The 15,644-nt window shown below is 43.9% G+C and overlaps 1 protein-coding gene across 1 annotated transcript in view; it reads right to left on the bottom strand.

The window, feature by feature from the left end:
- Positions 1-3,178: 3,178 nt before the first annotated feature.
- ambra1b (autophagy/beclin-1 regulator 1b) overlaps positions 3,179-15,644 on the bottom strand; it is a 28,984-nt gene continuing 16,518 nt past the window's right edge. Inside the window, exons 9-18 of the mRNA XM_038282176.1 lie at positions 13,177-13,257; positions 12,992-13,092; positions 10,779-10,889; positions 8,282-8,470; positions 8,050-8,204; positions 7,795-7,934; positions 5,189-5,293; positions 4,694-4,881; positions 3,882-4,007; positions 3,179-3,699 (exon numbers count right to left, since the gene is read on the bottom strand). Coding sequence (XP_038138104.1) covers positions 3,179-3,699; positions 3,882-4,007; positions 4,694-4,881; positions 5,189-5,293; positions 7,795-7,934; positions 8,050-8,204; positions 8,282-8,470; positions 10,779-10,889; positions 12,992-13,092; positions 13,177-13,257 — 1,717 coding nt within the window. The remainder of the gene's footprint in view (positions 3,700-3,881; positions 4,008-4,693; positions 4,882-5,188; positions 5,294-7,794; positions 7,935-8,049; positions 8,205-8,281; positions 8,471-10,778; positions 10,890-12,991; positions 13,093-13,176; positions 13,258-15,644) is intronic.

Raw genomic sequence — 15,644 nt, 5'->3', positions numbered from 1 at the left:
AGTTGCATTCAGGAACAGTTGGAAATAGAAAAATCTTTAAAAGATCAATATTATATGTTTAACTTCTTTAAAGCAATCCCATCAATATAGAATATTGAAGATGGTTTAAAGGGGTCATAGAATGATTCTATAGTGTATTTGGTGCTGGTCCTTAAGGTCTCTAATAGGGTGTGTAACATTGATTGGGCTAAAAATGGCATATTTGCTGTTCTATGAGCCCTAAGGCAACACTGGTTAAAAGCCCTAGAATGAAACATGTTTTCTTCCTTTTATGGTATGATCATGAATATTTAGATGAGCTGTGCTCTGATTGGTTGGTTTACAACGAGCGAAGCTGCTGAGCAAAGACGCATCATAGCAACAAACACTCACTCATTGAAACATCAAATTGTTGATATGGTAGGGTGACCAGACGTCCTCTTTTTGACGGACATGTCCTACTTTCCATACCTAAGAAAATGTCAGGGGGGAAAAAAAAAAAAAAAGCAGAACTGAGCCATGAGCTCCAGGGCTGGTCCAGGAACCCCGGCGGATGGGGGCAGGGAGCCAGTAGTGGGACGGAGCGACCGAACCCAACCTTGGTGCTTCGTTTGGATTCACTCATTTTATGGTGGAAGTTTAGAATAGTGAGATTTGCAGAGAAAGGAGGCGTCGACGGGGTTTGAACTTCTCTGTACGTCCATTTCACCCACTGAACTATCATTATTCATCTATGACAATGGAAACTCTGTTTTTCATTCTATGACCCCTTTAAAGACATTTCCACGGTTCCTGAATGCAGCAGTTAGGAATATTATTGTGCAGGCACCTAAACTGTCAGTCAACAATCCCGACTCAATGTGTTCTAAGCCCCACCCCCCCGCTGAGGTGGCAGCAGTTTGAAAACTTTTTTGAAATCTTTCTTTACTTAAAAATTACTTTTTCAGTTGTAAATAATTTTTTTCAGTTTAAAAATAAAACGTTATGACCCTAACCATCCTCCACGCAGTCCTGGACTCTGCAGCCAGTTTGGGTATTTAGATGGATGACTTCACGGGGATCATAGCCTGAACTGGACAGCAGCGCATTATGACAGGAACCAATGTGATAAAATGGACTGAACCAGAACAAATATGGACTTTAAACCCAAACCAACCTCAGGGAGCTTCCGCCAAACTGAAGAACCTAAAGGATTTTTATAATCATTTGAATAAATCGTGGATTGGTGGGTTCTGCAGGTCGGTGCAGATTGAGGGTACAGTGAAACCGGAGGACAAAAACAGGCGCCACGTCACAGAGAAACTCTCAAAGCTCTTTAATTACAACACATCTAAAATTCAAAGAGTCGTTTTGGAGCGGTCCACAGTGGGATCCTGACACAGCAGTACCGTTCAGCTTTGTCCACTCATCCCTCCACAGCCTAAACACACACACACTCTCTGGGTCTGAAATGTCCACCAATCAAGCTGCTGCTTCCTGCCTCAGAGCTCTGCTGTCGTCATGGAAACCTGATCAATCATGATGACTGGTACCGGGACCACTCTGCACACAGCAGAGCTAAAATCTCTCCTTTATTAATGGTTTTTTACGGAGCGAGGGAGGAAGAGGAGCTGAAGGTCTGGAACAACTTCATCAGTCCTCTTCTTCTTCACCTGTCAGCCCAAAACCATCTCTGAGCTTCCAGCTCCACAAAATGTCGCCCACCGTCAATCCAACGCTGAGGATCCGCTTCAGGAAGAACCTGTCAAGATTCGGGTCAAATCAACAATCAGAACCTCCAGAATCCACCAAAACACTGCAGGGAATGGTTCCCATTGTTATTTTTTCTAAAAATATTCTGGATGTAGTTTGGACCAACAGCACCAGGAAGAAAGGTCCAACTTTGACCAGAGTTCACTCTGGGTGCAGAGCGCCGTTATTTTTTTTGTCTTACCAGATAAAACTCAGAATCCCATGATGCTTTGCTGCAGGGTTCTGTTTGGTGCGTTTGGTCTGATTCACCCAGAACCTAAGGAGCTACGTTCATCTTCATCAGGCGACAATGAACGATGCTCTGTAACAAAGACCCGTTTAGGTTCTGGATATTTGCCATTTTGCCTTCCATTTTGTCAGCGTCCGCCCGGTTCGGAGGCTCAAAGTGCGGCACTTTCAGAGTGGGTTAGATCCGATAAGCGAGCCGCGGCAGAGAACCGTCCCGGTGCTGCTCTGCAGAAACCAGTCACATGATGCGGCAGAGATGGGTCCATGATTTGATTGGCTGAAGATAAAAACTATCAGGTCCAAATGTTCTGAGCTAAGTGAACCGGCTTAGAACCAGAACCAAACACACAGGATTAGTTTGGAAAAGGAAACATGCTCCGGTTCTGACCCAGACTCACAGAGTGAAAACAATTAGCAGCAGCTCTGAAAAAGTCAACGGTTCTGGTCCAAAGCTTGTGATCCAGTTTCTTCCCCTGTTTGTTCCTTTAATGTGGACTGGATCAGTAAATGGGGGCTGGGTCAGAACCATGGAACAGAACCGTGAACACAAACACACACACACTCTTCTGTTCAGGCTCATGTAGCATCAAAACACACCGTAGTGCAACTCTGGGTTTTTAAGAAGCATTGGGGGTCAGAGCGAGACCCGTCCGGGTAACAGTACCAGTCCAGACCCCCCCCCACTAAAAACCCAAAACAAACTGAAACCGTATCTAATCTTCCACCATTCAGTCTCTACTGTCCCTTCAGCCTGAAGCGTCCCCCTTCCCCTGAAGGACGCTCTGACATGCGTCCCCCTTCCCCTGATTGGACAAACTCATACGCGTCCCTCGTCCTCTGATGGGACGCTCTCACACCCATCTCTGTCCTCTCACGGGACCCTGTCCCCCCCATCACAGTCACAGGACAAAGTCCAGTGAGTCCGGAGACGTCAGTCTCTGCTTTACTGGTTATCTGGTCACTTGGCACCGAGCGCAGCAGGAGACCGTCTATGATGAAGAAACCATCCTCCTCCTCTGCTTCCTCCCCTTCATCACATGGAAACGAAGTGGACCAATCAGGGCGGAGGGTCGTTTCCCATGAGGAATGATCTATACGCAGTGAGGATGAGGAGGGTGAGAAGGGGAGGGGGGGGGGTCGTGTCAAAGCAGCACCTGTATTTGTGAGTTAAGGCTCTGAGCAGCACGCCGGACTCCGCTTCTCTCGGCCAATCAGAAGACTACCTGCTGTAGGGGTCGCCAGGGTAACCGTCAGACCCGCCTCCACTTCCGGGGAGGGGGCCTTGAGAGGATGAGGAGGAGGAAGAGGACAACAGCAGGGAGGAGGAGGAGGAAGGACCCTGTGGGGGGGAGCCATTAGTTCGTCCCCCGTCGAAAACATCGTCCATGTCCAGCCTCACAGAGAGGCCTGGGGGCCGGGGGCCCCGCAGCACCTGGGAGCCCCACATGGGGGACAGTCGCTCGGGAGGATCAGCCTGCAGGGAATGGAGGGGGTAGGGCTGGGGGACGAGAAGCGCCTGAGTGCCGGGGTCCGCTTGAGGCCTGGAGGCCCCGGGGCCCGTCTGGGAGCCTCGGTGGATGCGGTGGCTGACGATGATGTTGTTCCCGAAGCCACCCATGGAGGCCATGGTGGTGCTCTGCTCCCTTTGGACCACGGCCGTCATGCCGCCCTCGGCGATCAGCCGGCGGATCCGGGCCAGCGCGTCTTCTCCAGAAACAAACTCTGCAGACTCAGCCGGACCTGAAAGACAAAGAACTGGCTTGACTTGACCCATCAGCAGAACCAGACGTCAGAAATGAAACGCAGTGGTGTCAACAGTCCCAAATGGTTCAACAGAACAGGACACCATTTTTAGACTATAATCAGGACTGGTACTGGTTCTGGTACCAGACCGGTCTGAGCACAGAGGGTGAAGCAGTCACCTGCAGCAGAATCGGTGGTCTCTGCAGAACTTTCTGTCTGGACTCTGTCCTGAACTACACGGTTTTCCGGTGCAACTGGAGCCGTCTGAGCAGCTCGACTCGTAGACGGAGTTTCTGCCATCAGACCTGTGGAGACACGTTCCCATGGTAACCAAGCGGAAAACAAACAGATTTGGTTCCGAAGGAAAGAAATGGGGATACTGATGGTCCGACAGCAGCAATCAGCAATGATTCTGTTTTATAAACAGAAAGTTAAACTTAAAAAAAAAAAATCTTATTTAAAATGGTTTTGAGAATAAATTTGCTTTTTTTCTTGTTTTTTTGTTTTTATTGCTTTTCTCTAAATTAAAATTTCTACATTTTTTTTTAAATTGTTCTACAATATATTTTACTTTTCTAAATGATCTTCTTCAGATTGAGTTTTAGGAAATGCATTCTTTTCAAATTCTGTCTCACAGATCAAAATTTCTAACAGAAATTTTAATCTGTAAATTATTTTTGGAAGAAAATTAAGAAAAAAAATTAAAGTATAATAAAAGAAATGGCCAAGTTACTCGCAAAAGCTTTTTTAAATGAATGAGTTTTCCACTTACAAAACAGGTTTTCATTAAATAATTTAAATTTATATAAGCTGTTTAACTGTTTATTTTTGCTTTCACCAAAGATAGAACAACATTCCCTCCATAGTGAACCTGACAGGAGTCAAACTCGCTTTTCTATCAGATTCATCAATTTTCTGTCAGATTCCTAGTTTTTCTATCAGTTTCAATATTATTCCGATTATTTTCTGTACTGGGAGTGTTTGTTCTTACTGGGAGGCTGCTGGGAACCACCGGGCTCCGACAGGTCTCTCTCCGTCTGCGTTTCGGCGTTCTGCAGCTGGATGATCGGGGTCTGGGTGCCCTGTGATGTCACTGAAGGGGCGGGGTTTCGCGGCTGCAGTCCGATGGCGTTCATCAGTCCCATGTCTCTGTCCAGCCTCCATCCGGAGCGGTTTGGCCTGAAATCATAACACGGTGATGAAATAACAGCAGAAATAGTCTACTTAGCATGAGCTGGTCAGGTTCTGACCCATTACTAGAACCAAACGTAGGTTTGGGATCTGAGGAACAATCGGCAAAGGTCAATTAACATTTCAAATAATCTTTGCTGATCTGTAGAAACCAGATTTAGACAGTCAACCAGAACCATTTTTTTCCCCCACAATCAATTGCAGGAAAATTTTGGTTCAGGTTCGAATAACCTCAAATGTTCACGGGTCACTTCCTGGAACTCCATCAGGCTGGATTTTCAGTTACAGCTCTCACCCTGGTCTGTCAGAACCTCGAGTCCGGCTGGTTCCGCTGTTGTTAACCGAGAACAGTGGCTCGCTGCTGGGCTCAGCGGGACTCTCACCATCGCTTCTGTAGAACCTGGACACAAACACATGATTTCCTGAGCTAATTCACTTCCCTTCAGGAAGTTTCCTGTGTGGAGGAGGGACGTCTGCGTGGAATCACTCGGATCAGAGCCTCTGTAATTTATCCAAATGGGCTTTTCCAATTGAGGCTCTTCCTGTGAGCTCATTCATTAAGATAATGATGTTATGCGGGTGGGTGGGGGGGTCACACCAACACAGCAGAGCTGAAGGTGGAGTTTTACTGAGAGAACGAGGCTGAGGGTCACTAAAGCCTCACACTGAGGATCCTTACAGCAGCCAAAACATGAAGCTAGAAGGTTCTCACAGGAACCACGACCCCAGAAGCTCTGGTCCAGTTCTAGACTGAGACAAAAAGAGAAAAGAGGGAGGGAAAAGGTAAAGGGAGAGAAATAAAAAGGGATGAATAATATGAAGGGAGACGGGAGAAAAGGACATAGAAGGGAAAACAGGAAGGACAGAAGAAAGGAGAGAATGAAGGACAGGTGCAGGTGGGAGGGGTGGGACTTAAGAATATTGGGAGCGGGATAAATCCAGGAATGAAAATATGTTTTCATTCTGAGCCTAAATCTGATTCCCGGTGAGTAATTCCTGGAAGAGCGGCGACTTCATGGAGCGTTTCCTTCTTCTGACGGTCCCCCTGGTTCCTGTTCTTCACTGCAAAAAGTGTCCATCTAAGACTGAGCCTTTTTGATCTTGTTTTGACATTTCCACACTAAGAGAGTCCAAATTATAATAAAAATAATCTGCAGGTACAGATTATTTCAGACAACTGCACCCTTTGAAATCTTGATCTCAAAAGAAGAGGTCTTACTGACTCCTTTCATTTTAATTCGAATCGAATGATCCAATCAAATCTGCTCTTGCTTCATATAATACTTTCCTCTGATCCTGATTGGTCAGAATTAGGCAGTGAGTGGAGATTCCATTGGCTGTTGTTTGGATGAGCTAAATATCCTCATATTTCTAGTGACAGATTTCTTAACGTTTAAATTCAATATGAAATATAGCTTTTTAAAACTGGGACAAATTTCTTGTACGTTCCAGGAAAAGTTTATGACTTAGTTGAAGGACGGGACCTCGTTTAGTGTCAGTGGGTAGCTTTACGTCAGAGACACAGAAATCCAACGTGCCGTTCTCCAGGGGTCCATCTTTGGGCCCCTCCGATTATCTCCATGCCCTCCTTAACTCAGATCTTAACAAACAGCATCAGTTACCTTAGCGATAAAGTTTAACACCTAGCTGTTCATCATCAGGTCACCAAGTGACCATGAACCCATTCCAGCTCTGGATCCACGCAGAGAAGAAACCAACGCATGGATGAACTAAATGTTCTTCAGATGAGTCAAACTAAACTGAAGTCCTAGTGTTTGGATGAAAGGAAGAGTGTTTCAAAGTTAGCTTCCAGCTTCAGTTAATCCAGCCTCTAAATCTGGGTGTAGAGATGGACTCAGATCTGAACCTTCAGAGGCTCATAAAGACAGAAACTACGTGTTCCTTCTAACACCTGAAGAAGATCTCCAGGATTAGAGGACTAATGTTGAAAAACTGATTCCTGCTTTGTTCATCTTTAGAATCGATCCCTGCAGTGGTGTCTTCACAGTTCTGCCTAAAAAGTCCATCAGACAGCTGATCTAGAACGCTGATGCCTGCGTCCTCATTAGAACTAAGGAAGTAGAGAACATCAGCCCAGGTCTAAAGTCCTTTCTGCGGCTCCCCGTACCTCAGAGAATAGACTTTAATATCCTTCTGTTAGTCTATGAATCACTGAATGGCTGAGCTCCAAAATACCTTACAGGCTGGCTGGCAGTGGATCAACAGCCAGAGCTCTCAGGTCTACTGGATCAGAACCAGAACCAAACATGGAGCCACAGTTTGTAGTTATTCTGCACCACTGATCTGGAATAAACTGGAAAAAAGCTGAAAACCTTCAGCTACTTTAACCCAGATTAAAATATATTTATTCAGATCCTTTGACTGAACTATCTGAACATTATTAGTTAAGTTTCAGTCAAACTTTCATCTTCTATCAATATTTTATAATAACCTTATTTGAATTCATCATTTATTCTCTGTAATCATTCATGTTCATTGATTATCTAATTACCCCTTTGCAGCTCCAGTGAACTTCTCTATTTTCCTGTTATGTTTCTTCATGTTCAGCCCTTTGAATCCATTTACTGCCAAATGTTTAATGAATTAAAAAAGCTAAAGTAGAAAGAAAAACAAGGAAGGATGTTCAGAAACATTGGAGCAGATCCGCTGATGACGATTCGAGGTTCAGATCACAGAAAGCAGAACAGAGAAGCTTAGATGTTTGATCATGGCTTTGTTTTTAATAAAATGTTGGATGTCATTCTGAAAGGACGGTTATTAACCACCTTTGGGGGAATATAGATTTAATAGATATATCCTGCAGCTGATCAGGGAAAACAATCCAGATAAACAGCAATGATCTGGTTCTGACGGAGTCGGAGGTGGATTAGTTTGACTCACACCGGCCGGCAGATCACCAGGTCGCCCTTGTTGGTGCCGTAAGCCAGACCCATGGCCGGGTCCGGCAGCCAGCGGGCCGAGTTGATGCTGACGTGGCGTCTCTGGTCTGGAGCCATGGGGTAAACCACGTTAAAGACCATCTGAAAGTGAACAGAACCCGAACCGTGAAGGAACCAACATGTGCAAATGGACAGAAGAAGAAGAAACTTTGAGATCGGATGAAAACGAGGTGAGAAATGATCTAATCTGCCTCACCCTCATGGACGTCTCTCCTCCATGCGGCTGCTGCAGGCGGAACACCTGCGCCACCATGTGGTCAGTGGAAGGATGCAGGAGGATTCTACGGGAGGCCAGGCCCACCATGACGTAGCATCCCATAGGAGACAGGCTGACAGAGATGGCGTTTGGACCTGTGGGGGAGGGGCAAACCGCTTTAATGGGGCGGAGTCAGCAGAGGATGAGGAAGAGGAGGAGGAAGAGGCCGTACCGAATCTCTTAGTGTAGAGCATCTCGCCCAGGTTGTGTGCAGCTAGAGAGTAGATGGCCAGGATGCCCTCGTCAGGAAAGCCCCGCTGGCTGCTGGGAATGAAAACCGCCAGCAGCTGGCCGTCTGCTGAGATGTCACAGCTGGCGTCGTTGTAGATTTTACAGTTTGGCACCAGAACGTTGACGGAGGCTGGAAACAAAGACGAGGCGGGAAACCAGGTTCTTCATCAGGGGAACAAAAACCAACAGAAACCTCAGAGATCAGAAAACACTGAAGGAAAGAGACGCTTGGAAGTTAAACACAAAGAAAGACGTTCTGCTACTGTTGTCCTACTGAGAGCATTTAAAGGTGCAGTAGGAGACGTTTTCTGACGCATTTTTTACAGCGTGGCTTGAAGATCTCCCAACAGTGACATAGAAGGTCTGAAAGTGAAACTAAAACAAATGGTCCCCGCTACAGTGGGAAACCAATGACTAACCCCAACCAATCACAAAACACAGTCTGTGGTTCACTATTGGTTCCTGACACGTCAATCAGGGTCGTCTGCTTGTCCCTCCCCCTGCGTGCGTACACTGACACATGAACGAATCAACTACTCAATGCTCGTGCAGGCGTAAGGACCAGTGAAGTCACGTGAACTCAGTCATGTTACCTAGCTCAAAGCCATGTATGTTGTGCATCTAAACATTTCGTCAGATTAACTCTATACGGTACTAATTGTGATTCCCGTGTGTTTTTTGTTAGTTATGACAACGATCGGCCAGCAGCTACCCAGCTCGACACCTACAAAGCAAGGACATTTTATGCCCCCTCCACCTCCACCCCTGTCCGCTATTCTGGCTTCACTGTACCGTATGTTGAAGTAAACATGGCTTTGACCATCAAAGCCCATGCTGTCAATGCAAGGCTTTAGGCACTGTTATGTTGTTGTTAGCTCTTGTCAGGAGCACTCGGTCTCTGCTTGTTTTGTTCTTCATCTCGGAAACATCCGAACACCTCGACAGACAGCATGCACGTTCATGTGTTTTGAAGGCGTGGTTTTAAGAGGCGGTCTAAAGGGAGAGGTATGATGGTGCATGTTCAAAAATATAGCTTGCTGGAACCGTTTTTCCAAGATCTCCTACGGCACCTTTAAATTCAAACAATGAGAAGTTTTACAAAAATGAAGCCAAGCAGGAGCTTTAAAGGAATAGTACACCCAAAACATGATTAGCCTTCATTTTCTACTTACCCCCATGCTGAACAACACTCTGGAGTACTTTTTTGATATCTCAAATGCATCTGGAGATCTGGGAGGCTTCTTGCTGTCTGCTGACATTCAAATAATGGAGGTCTATGGCGCCCGAGGCAGAAAGGTCCATAAAAGTCCACAAAAAACAATATTCCTCCATACTGTTCGTCCAATGTATTGCAAGTGTCCTGAGTGGGTAGCATCCAGTATTTACTCGAAACGAAGTCATTTAGAATGTTTTTAGAGCATAAACAGTAGTGTATAGGATTTCCTGAAAGCGCGTTCACGAGTCTACGGAAACCGCGGCAGACCAAACCAGATGAAAGTGCGCATTCAGCATCTGCTCTGCCGATAATGCAAGCGTAGAAGAAGAAATGTGCTGTTTACCTGTGCAAAGAAAGAAACAACGAAAGAAAAATGTCTGAGGACGAGCATGAGTTCTTTGACGAGCTGAATGCGCACTTGTTCGGTCTGGTTTGGTCTGCCGCGGTTTCCGTAGCGTCGTAAACACGCTTTCAGGAAATCCTATACACTACTGTTTATGCTCTAAAAACATTCTAAATGACTTCGTTTCGAGTAAATTCTGGACGCTACCCACTCAGGACACTTGGAATACATTGGACGAGCAGTATGGAGGAATATTGACACGTTTTTTGTGGACTTTTATGGACCTTTCTGCCTCGGGCACCATAGACCTCCATTATTTGAATGTCAGCAGACAGCAAGAAGCCTCCCAGATCTCCAGATGCATTTGAGATATCAAAAAAGTACTCCAGAGTGTTGTTCAGCATGGGGGTGAGTAGAAAATGAAGGCTAATCATGTTTTGGGTGTACTATTCCTTTAAAGACAGACAGACAGAGATATTTACGCTGCAAAAAATGAGCAAATTTATCTCTGATAAGAGCAGCTTAATAACGACCTACGGATGGACCGAGGAGTTTAGCCTTTAAAATCAGATCATTGGATATTATTATTATATATTTTATTCCTTTTGACTTTTGAGCCAATGTGACAAGAGAATTTCTCCACTGTGAGATCAATAAAGTCTATCTTACCTTATGCACTTGAAATAAGAAAATAGAATTTTTTTTTTTTACGTAAATTATCTTATTTCTTTAGCAAATTTTCAGACCTGTTTAACTCAAGGGAAAATGCCCTCAATTTTTTCTTCTATCTCATGTTTAGCAGTGAATCCTGTACATTCTCAGAAAAGAAGCGGATGTCAGTGAGGTCAGAGGGCAGGGTGGAGTGAGGAGATCTCGCACCGTTGCTGATCTCTGGCAGGTCGAACTTGGTGAAGTCCCACCACTGCAGGCGGTATGTTGTGTTGGCGATGTTGCTGGCAACCGCAGACTGACCCTCTCCAATGGAGGCTCCTGAAGAAGAAAACAGATTTAAACTTTAGACTTTAACTGCTCCATTTCAGTCAGAATAGCTCAGATGATTAACTATGCTGGGCTTCCATTTCTAAATAAATCTTTTATATTTGTTTAGAGTTTGATAAATCTAATTCTTTTGTAAAGGCACAGATCAGATTCTCTTCCTACTGGCGGCGGGGTTGCTTTAGTGGGGAGGAGCAAAGCTGCATTTCTATTGGTCGACTGAGAGTTGGTATTAGGCTGGAAGTGAAGGTGATCTAAGAAAAACTACTTGAAAAGAAAGAAATATTGAAAACTCAACTTGAAAAAGAGAAATTTTAAAAACAAAAATAGAAAATAAATAATTACAAAAATAAAAATAAATTCTCAAAATATAAAATATGAAAAACAACCAAGTTGCTCTGAAATCTATTTGTGATTAAAACATTTTTCAAAGTTTCATGTCTGGATTCGGCCTGCAGCTAACGATTACTTTTCGAATCGATTAATCTGACGACTATTTTTTATTTATTTATCAATAAATAATCGGAGAGCGTAACGTTCCTTGGAGAAGATTTTTTAAAAGAATTAAATCAAGTGAAGCTAACACTCCAGAGACCTGGATATAGCATGTTTACAGAAGAAAACCTTTTTTTTAAATCTTAAATGCAAAATATTGATTTTTATTTGGTTTTGGTATAATTACTGCTAATTACTATTACCGTATTTTCAGGACTATAAGGCGCATATAGCCGTCTTTTTTTCTCCTCAAAATGTGCGGTGCGCCCTATGTGTGTTGTTACTGCGGATGTTATTGAGACCACCATGAGAACGTTAAAGGGGGAAGTGTGGGCGTGGATTGTGTATAAAAGAACAGGTATGTGCCTTATGCAGAACTCCTCATTGAGGAGATGATGAAAGAGTGGCTGAGGGAGGTGTATGTAAGGAGACCAGGTGGTTTTTTCCCACTCATCACCATCGCTGTTAATCTGTGACTCCATGCGTGCCCATCTCACAGCCGATGTGAAAAACATGGTGAAACAAATGAACGCTGTGCTTGCTGTTATTCCGGGAGGTCTGACAAAGGAACTCCAACCGCTCGACATCGGTGTGAACCGGCCGTTCAAAGTAATGCTACTTTCATGTGTCTGCTGCTTCATTTTTGCTGCTTGTACCAGTTAGTTCTGACGCGCGGCTGAAGCAGCTTTGCTTCTCTGGCTGCACGGTGCAAAAGTGTGTCTGACGCGCGTTGGGCGGAGCTAGTCTATCCTTTCTTAGCCTTGCAGCTATATTTGCTGTGATCAGTGGGAATAAAGTAGTTTTAATATGTTTTAAAGTGAGAAAGTCCACCTGAAAACTTAATCACTGCAGTCAGTTCATCCAGATTACTATCCTGCCTTCTAATATTAGTTCTGTCTGGCCGGGTCGCCTCCTCGCAGTTCACCGCGGCGGCTGGTAGGTGTTTTTCATCTAAATAATCTAAACTGCAGGCACCAGGATAATAAAAGCGAACATATTCTGCCGGCAGATTTCTGCATTTTAAGTTAATTTATGCGTAAATAAACTGTTTCAGAGGAGTGATCACAGTGCTCTGTGTCTGTCTCACGGCCAGCTCCCAGGTTTGATTAATACTTTGTAATAAATACATGAATAAAGCACAAACATACTCAGTTTTGCTCCCGCTCCATTTTTAAATACGCAGTAGAGGTATTTAAAGGTAGTAGAGGACATGTACCTGTATATAAAAAACGCGCCCTATAGTCCGGTGCGCCTTATGTGTGTGTTAAATACAGAAATGGGACACATAACTGAGACTGCGCCTTTTAGTGAAAATACGGTAGGTTTGTTCTGTCAGCTAAAATGAAGTTTCAGAGTCTCCATACTCCAGTCAACAATTAATCGATTGCCAAATTAGTTGATTATATTTCCTATAATAGATTAATCACGTATAAACCGATTGTTTTAGCCCTAATCTGAATTTAAATTTCTTTTACAAAAGGAAACAATAGAGGAACAGAATCCAGCCCAAATTCCTGAAGCTCTAATTATTGTAATAAATCTTTAAAAGTCATTAAGCTTAAAATGATCCAAAGCTTTAAACTTGTTAGAGTCCTGCTTACCAGCCAGAACTCTGTTGACGGAGGAGTGAGTAGCCAGACCGGGCTGTCCTCGTTCATGGAAGATCCCGGCATACGGCAGGTACTCCGGAAGCAGGAAACGGCTGCAGAAAGCAGGGATGAGAGCGAATCAGTTTGGACCCATTTGGAACCAAATGAACAGCAGGTTTGATTTATGAGGGTCTCACCGTGGGACAAATCGCCCCAGCGAGGGGGCAGACATCCTGGCATTCCTTGGTGTCCTGTGTCTCGCTCGGTCTGCAGGATCACTGGAACAAAGCAGTGGAAAAGTTTACTTGCATGAAGCACCTTATAGGGGAAAAAACTCCCTGCAGACGACTGAACAGGAGCAGCAGCTGTCAGGACTGATTCATAAAACCAGAGATTGATTTTAAATCTGTCCTTTCAGCCTCTATTAATGCTGTATAATGTTGATATAATGCGGGTTAACATGCTGCACAACTAAACAGTCATGTAATTAAGGTTATAGCTAAAATAAATGTGTTAAATACTGATGATCAAATTAGAGATCAAACCACATCAGAGAGAAAAAGAATCGATCTTCATCCTTTTAAAACTGATTTGAATCCATTCTTATTAACAGATACACTGAGCTGCTTAAAGGACGACTCACCCTAAACCACCTTTATTTTGGTGATAAACCACAGTCTTCTGGAGATAATGCCTTTTCCGACATGTCTTGATCCGCTATTAATATGGTAAATCAGTTCAATATCAAGTGAACAATGAATATGGGAATATATCAGCTTGCCTTCGCTTCAATACACTTTAGTTTTCAGTTTCTGTAACTTTGGTGAATGCACAATGGGTCAATCATTCTCGTACCTGAATTACCGTCCTCTGTTTGAAGAATATTACCTAATCAGGCCTTTTCTATCAGTCCACATTATAAAATAAGCCATAAATGTACGTATGATAATTATTTTTGGCAATTTCATGTACATTTGTTAAAATCCTTCTTCTGTGTCTAAAGTTGTCTGTTTGGCGCCCTCCTCAGGTTAAAAGGATTACTGTGTAGTATTTTTTTTCTATTGGCTTAGTTGAGGATGTGATCTTGATGCTTTGGTCTAAGGTGAGGTTTTCTAGGTGGCCCCCTTTGACTTATTCAGTTTTCTATTCATTTTAGCAACTTTATAAACGGTTTATTTGGACTCCTTTGCAGTTTCTTCTAATGCGTACTTGTGAGCTCTCATCAGCCTCAGCACTGTTCCAATTCACTGGAGCATAAGACCAAAAACTGACTAAAACTACCCAGCATGCATCAGAGCCAGAGCATGTAATCGGAGCGTGGAGTGAGCGGTGGAGCGGAGGGAAATCAATATGGTGGAGGGCAGAGAGGTTTTCAATTCAAAGGCCAGAGTGAGGATTTCGCTGCGCTCCAGTTCGCTCCGATGCGCTCACAACGTCAGTTAAAAATATTGGATTATAAAATTTGTAAAATAACATTTATTTGATTGAAGTGTGATAAAATATCATAAAACCATGCACTAACTATGCTTAATATAGAGTGGGTTTACATAAAGTGATTGTGGTGGTAAGAGCCTGTTTTTGATAATGGATCACATGCGTGCATTATAGCTATTACCTCATTTGCAATAAGATGCAAAGCAACCTTTTTAATGAAGTCTAGTAAAATAAATTTCTAATTAAATAGGAAACGCGGGGCAACATAAATGGAGCGAGGTGTTACGTTCACAGCTGGGAAACAGTACGATAATTTAACAGCCAGTTAAATAAGGAAATACACATGTATCGGTCACATCATTAAATCAAACGCCGTGTGTCCCAGCGCCCTGGCATTATTACATGAAGGAAAAATGTCAGAAAATGCCTTCTCCTGAAAATTTGAAGGAGTGTGGAGCGATTTTGCCGCAGCGGCAGGAAAATTAAGGCGAGTGCGGAGCTTCCTGGCGCAACTTTGAGCAGCGGAGCCAATGAGTGAACATCCTCCTGAGCAGGGAGCGGAAATTATGTGGCGCTCCGCTCTGTTCACATGCTCTGATCAGAGCAGACTTGTCTGTTCTCCAGACTGACAGCTGTCCCAGCATGCACTGCAACATCAGCAGCTATCAGGGGAGTGCTAACAGATCTCAGAGTTTTAAGTTAAAAGTTCACCTTTCTGATGTTCTACAAAATTACGTTTTAACATAATTTGAGACGAGAACTTTATGCTTTATGGCCAATTTAGTGCGTAATAAAAAATTTTCTGATCTTGAGAGGCTAACCGCAACCAGGGCCAACGTTAGCCCGTCTGCACCCCTCTCTGCATAGCAGAGCCAGCAAAGTACAAATTTTTATTTGGCAAAACGTTCATCTGAGTAGTGTTTATCTGACTGTGTTAATCAGTATTACCCTATCAAATGAAAAAAGGAATGGTTTATTATCTAGAGACTATTAATGTTGATGTTCGGGATCGGCCTGTTTTTCGGTGTAGTCCTGTTTCTCTGACTGTGACTAATTAGATGTGTTCTCTTCATCCTCTGACGTGGGAGCTGGTTCTGAGCTAGTCTGCCTGGCTGTGTGTTTCCTGGACGGGCCCGCCTGTGGAGCTGGTTTAAAGTTGCCTTTTGTATCTATGCTTCCTTTTTCTATGTCTGCTTCTGTCTCCTTGGGATTGCATTTGAGACAATGAGTC

This window comes from Cyprinodon tularosa, unplaced genomic scaffold (genome assembly GCF_016077235.1).
Source record: "Cyprinodon tularosa strain WSP-4 unplaced genomic scaffold, ASM1607723v1 ctg180, whole genome shotgun sequence".
NCBI lineage: Eukaryota > Metazoa > Chordata > Actinopteri > Cyprinodontiformes > Cyprinodontidae > Cyprinodon > Cyprinodon tularosa.
This window is presented reverse-complemented; position numbering and strand designations above follow the sequence as displayed.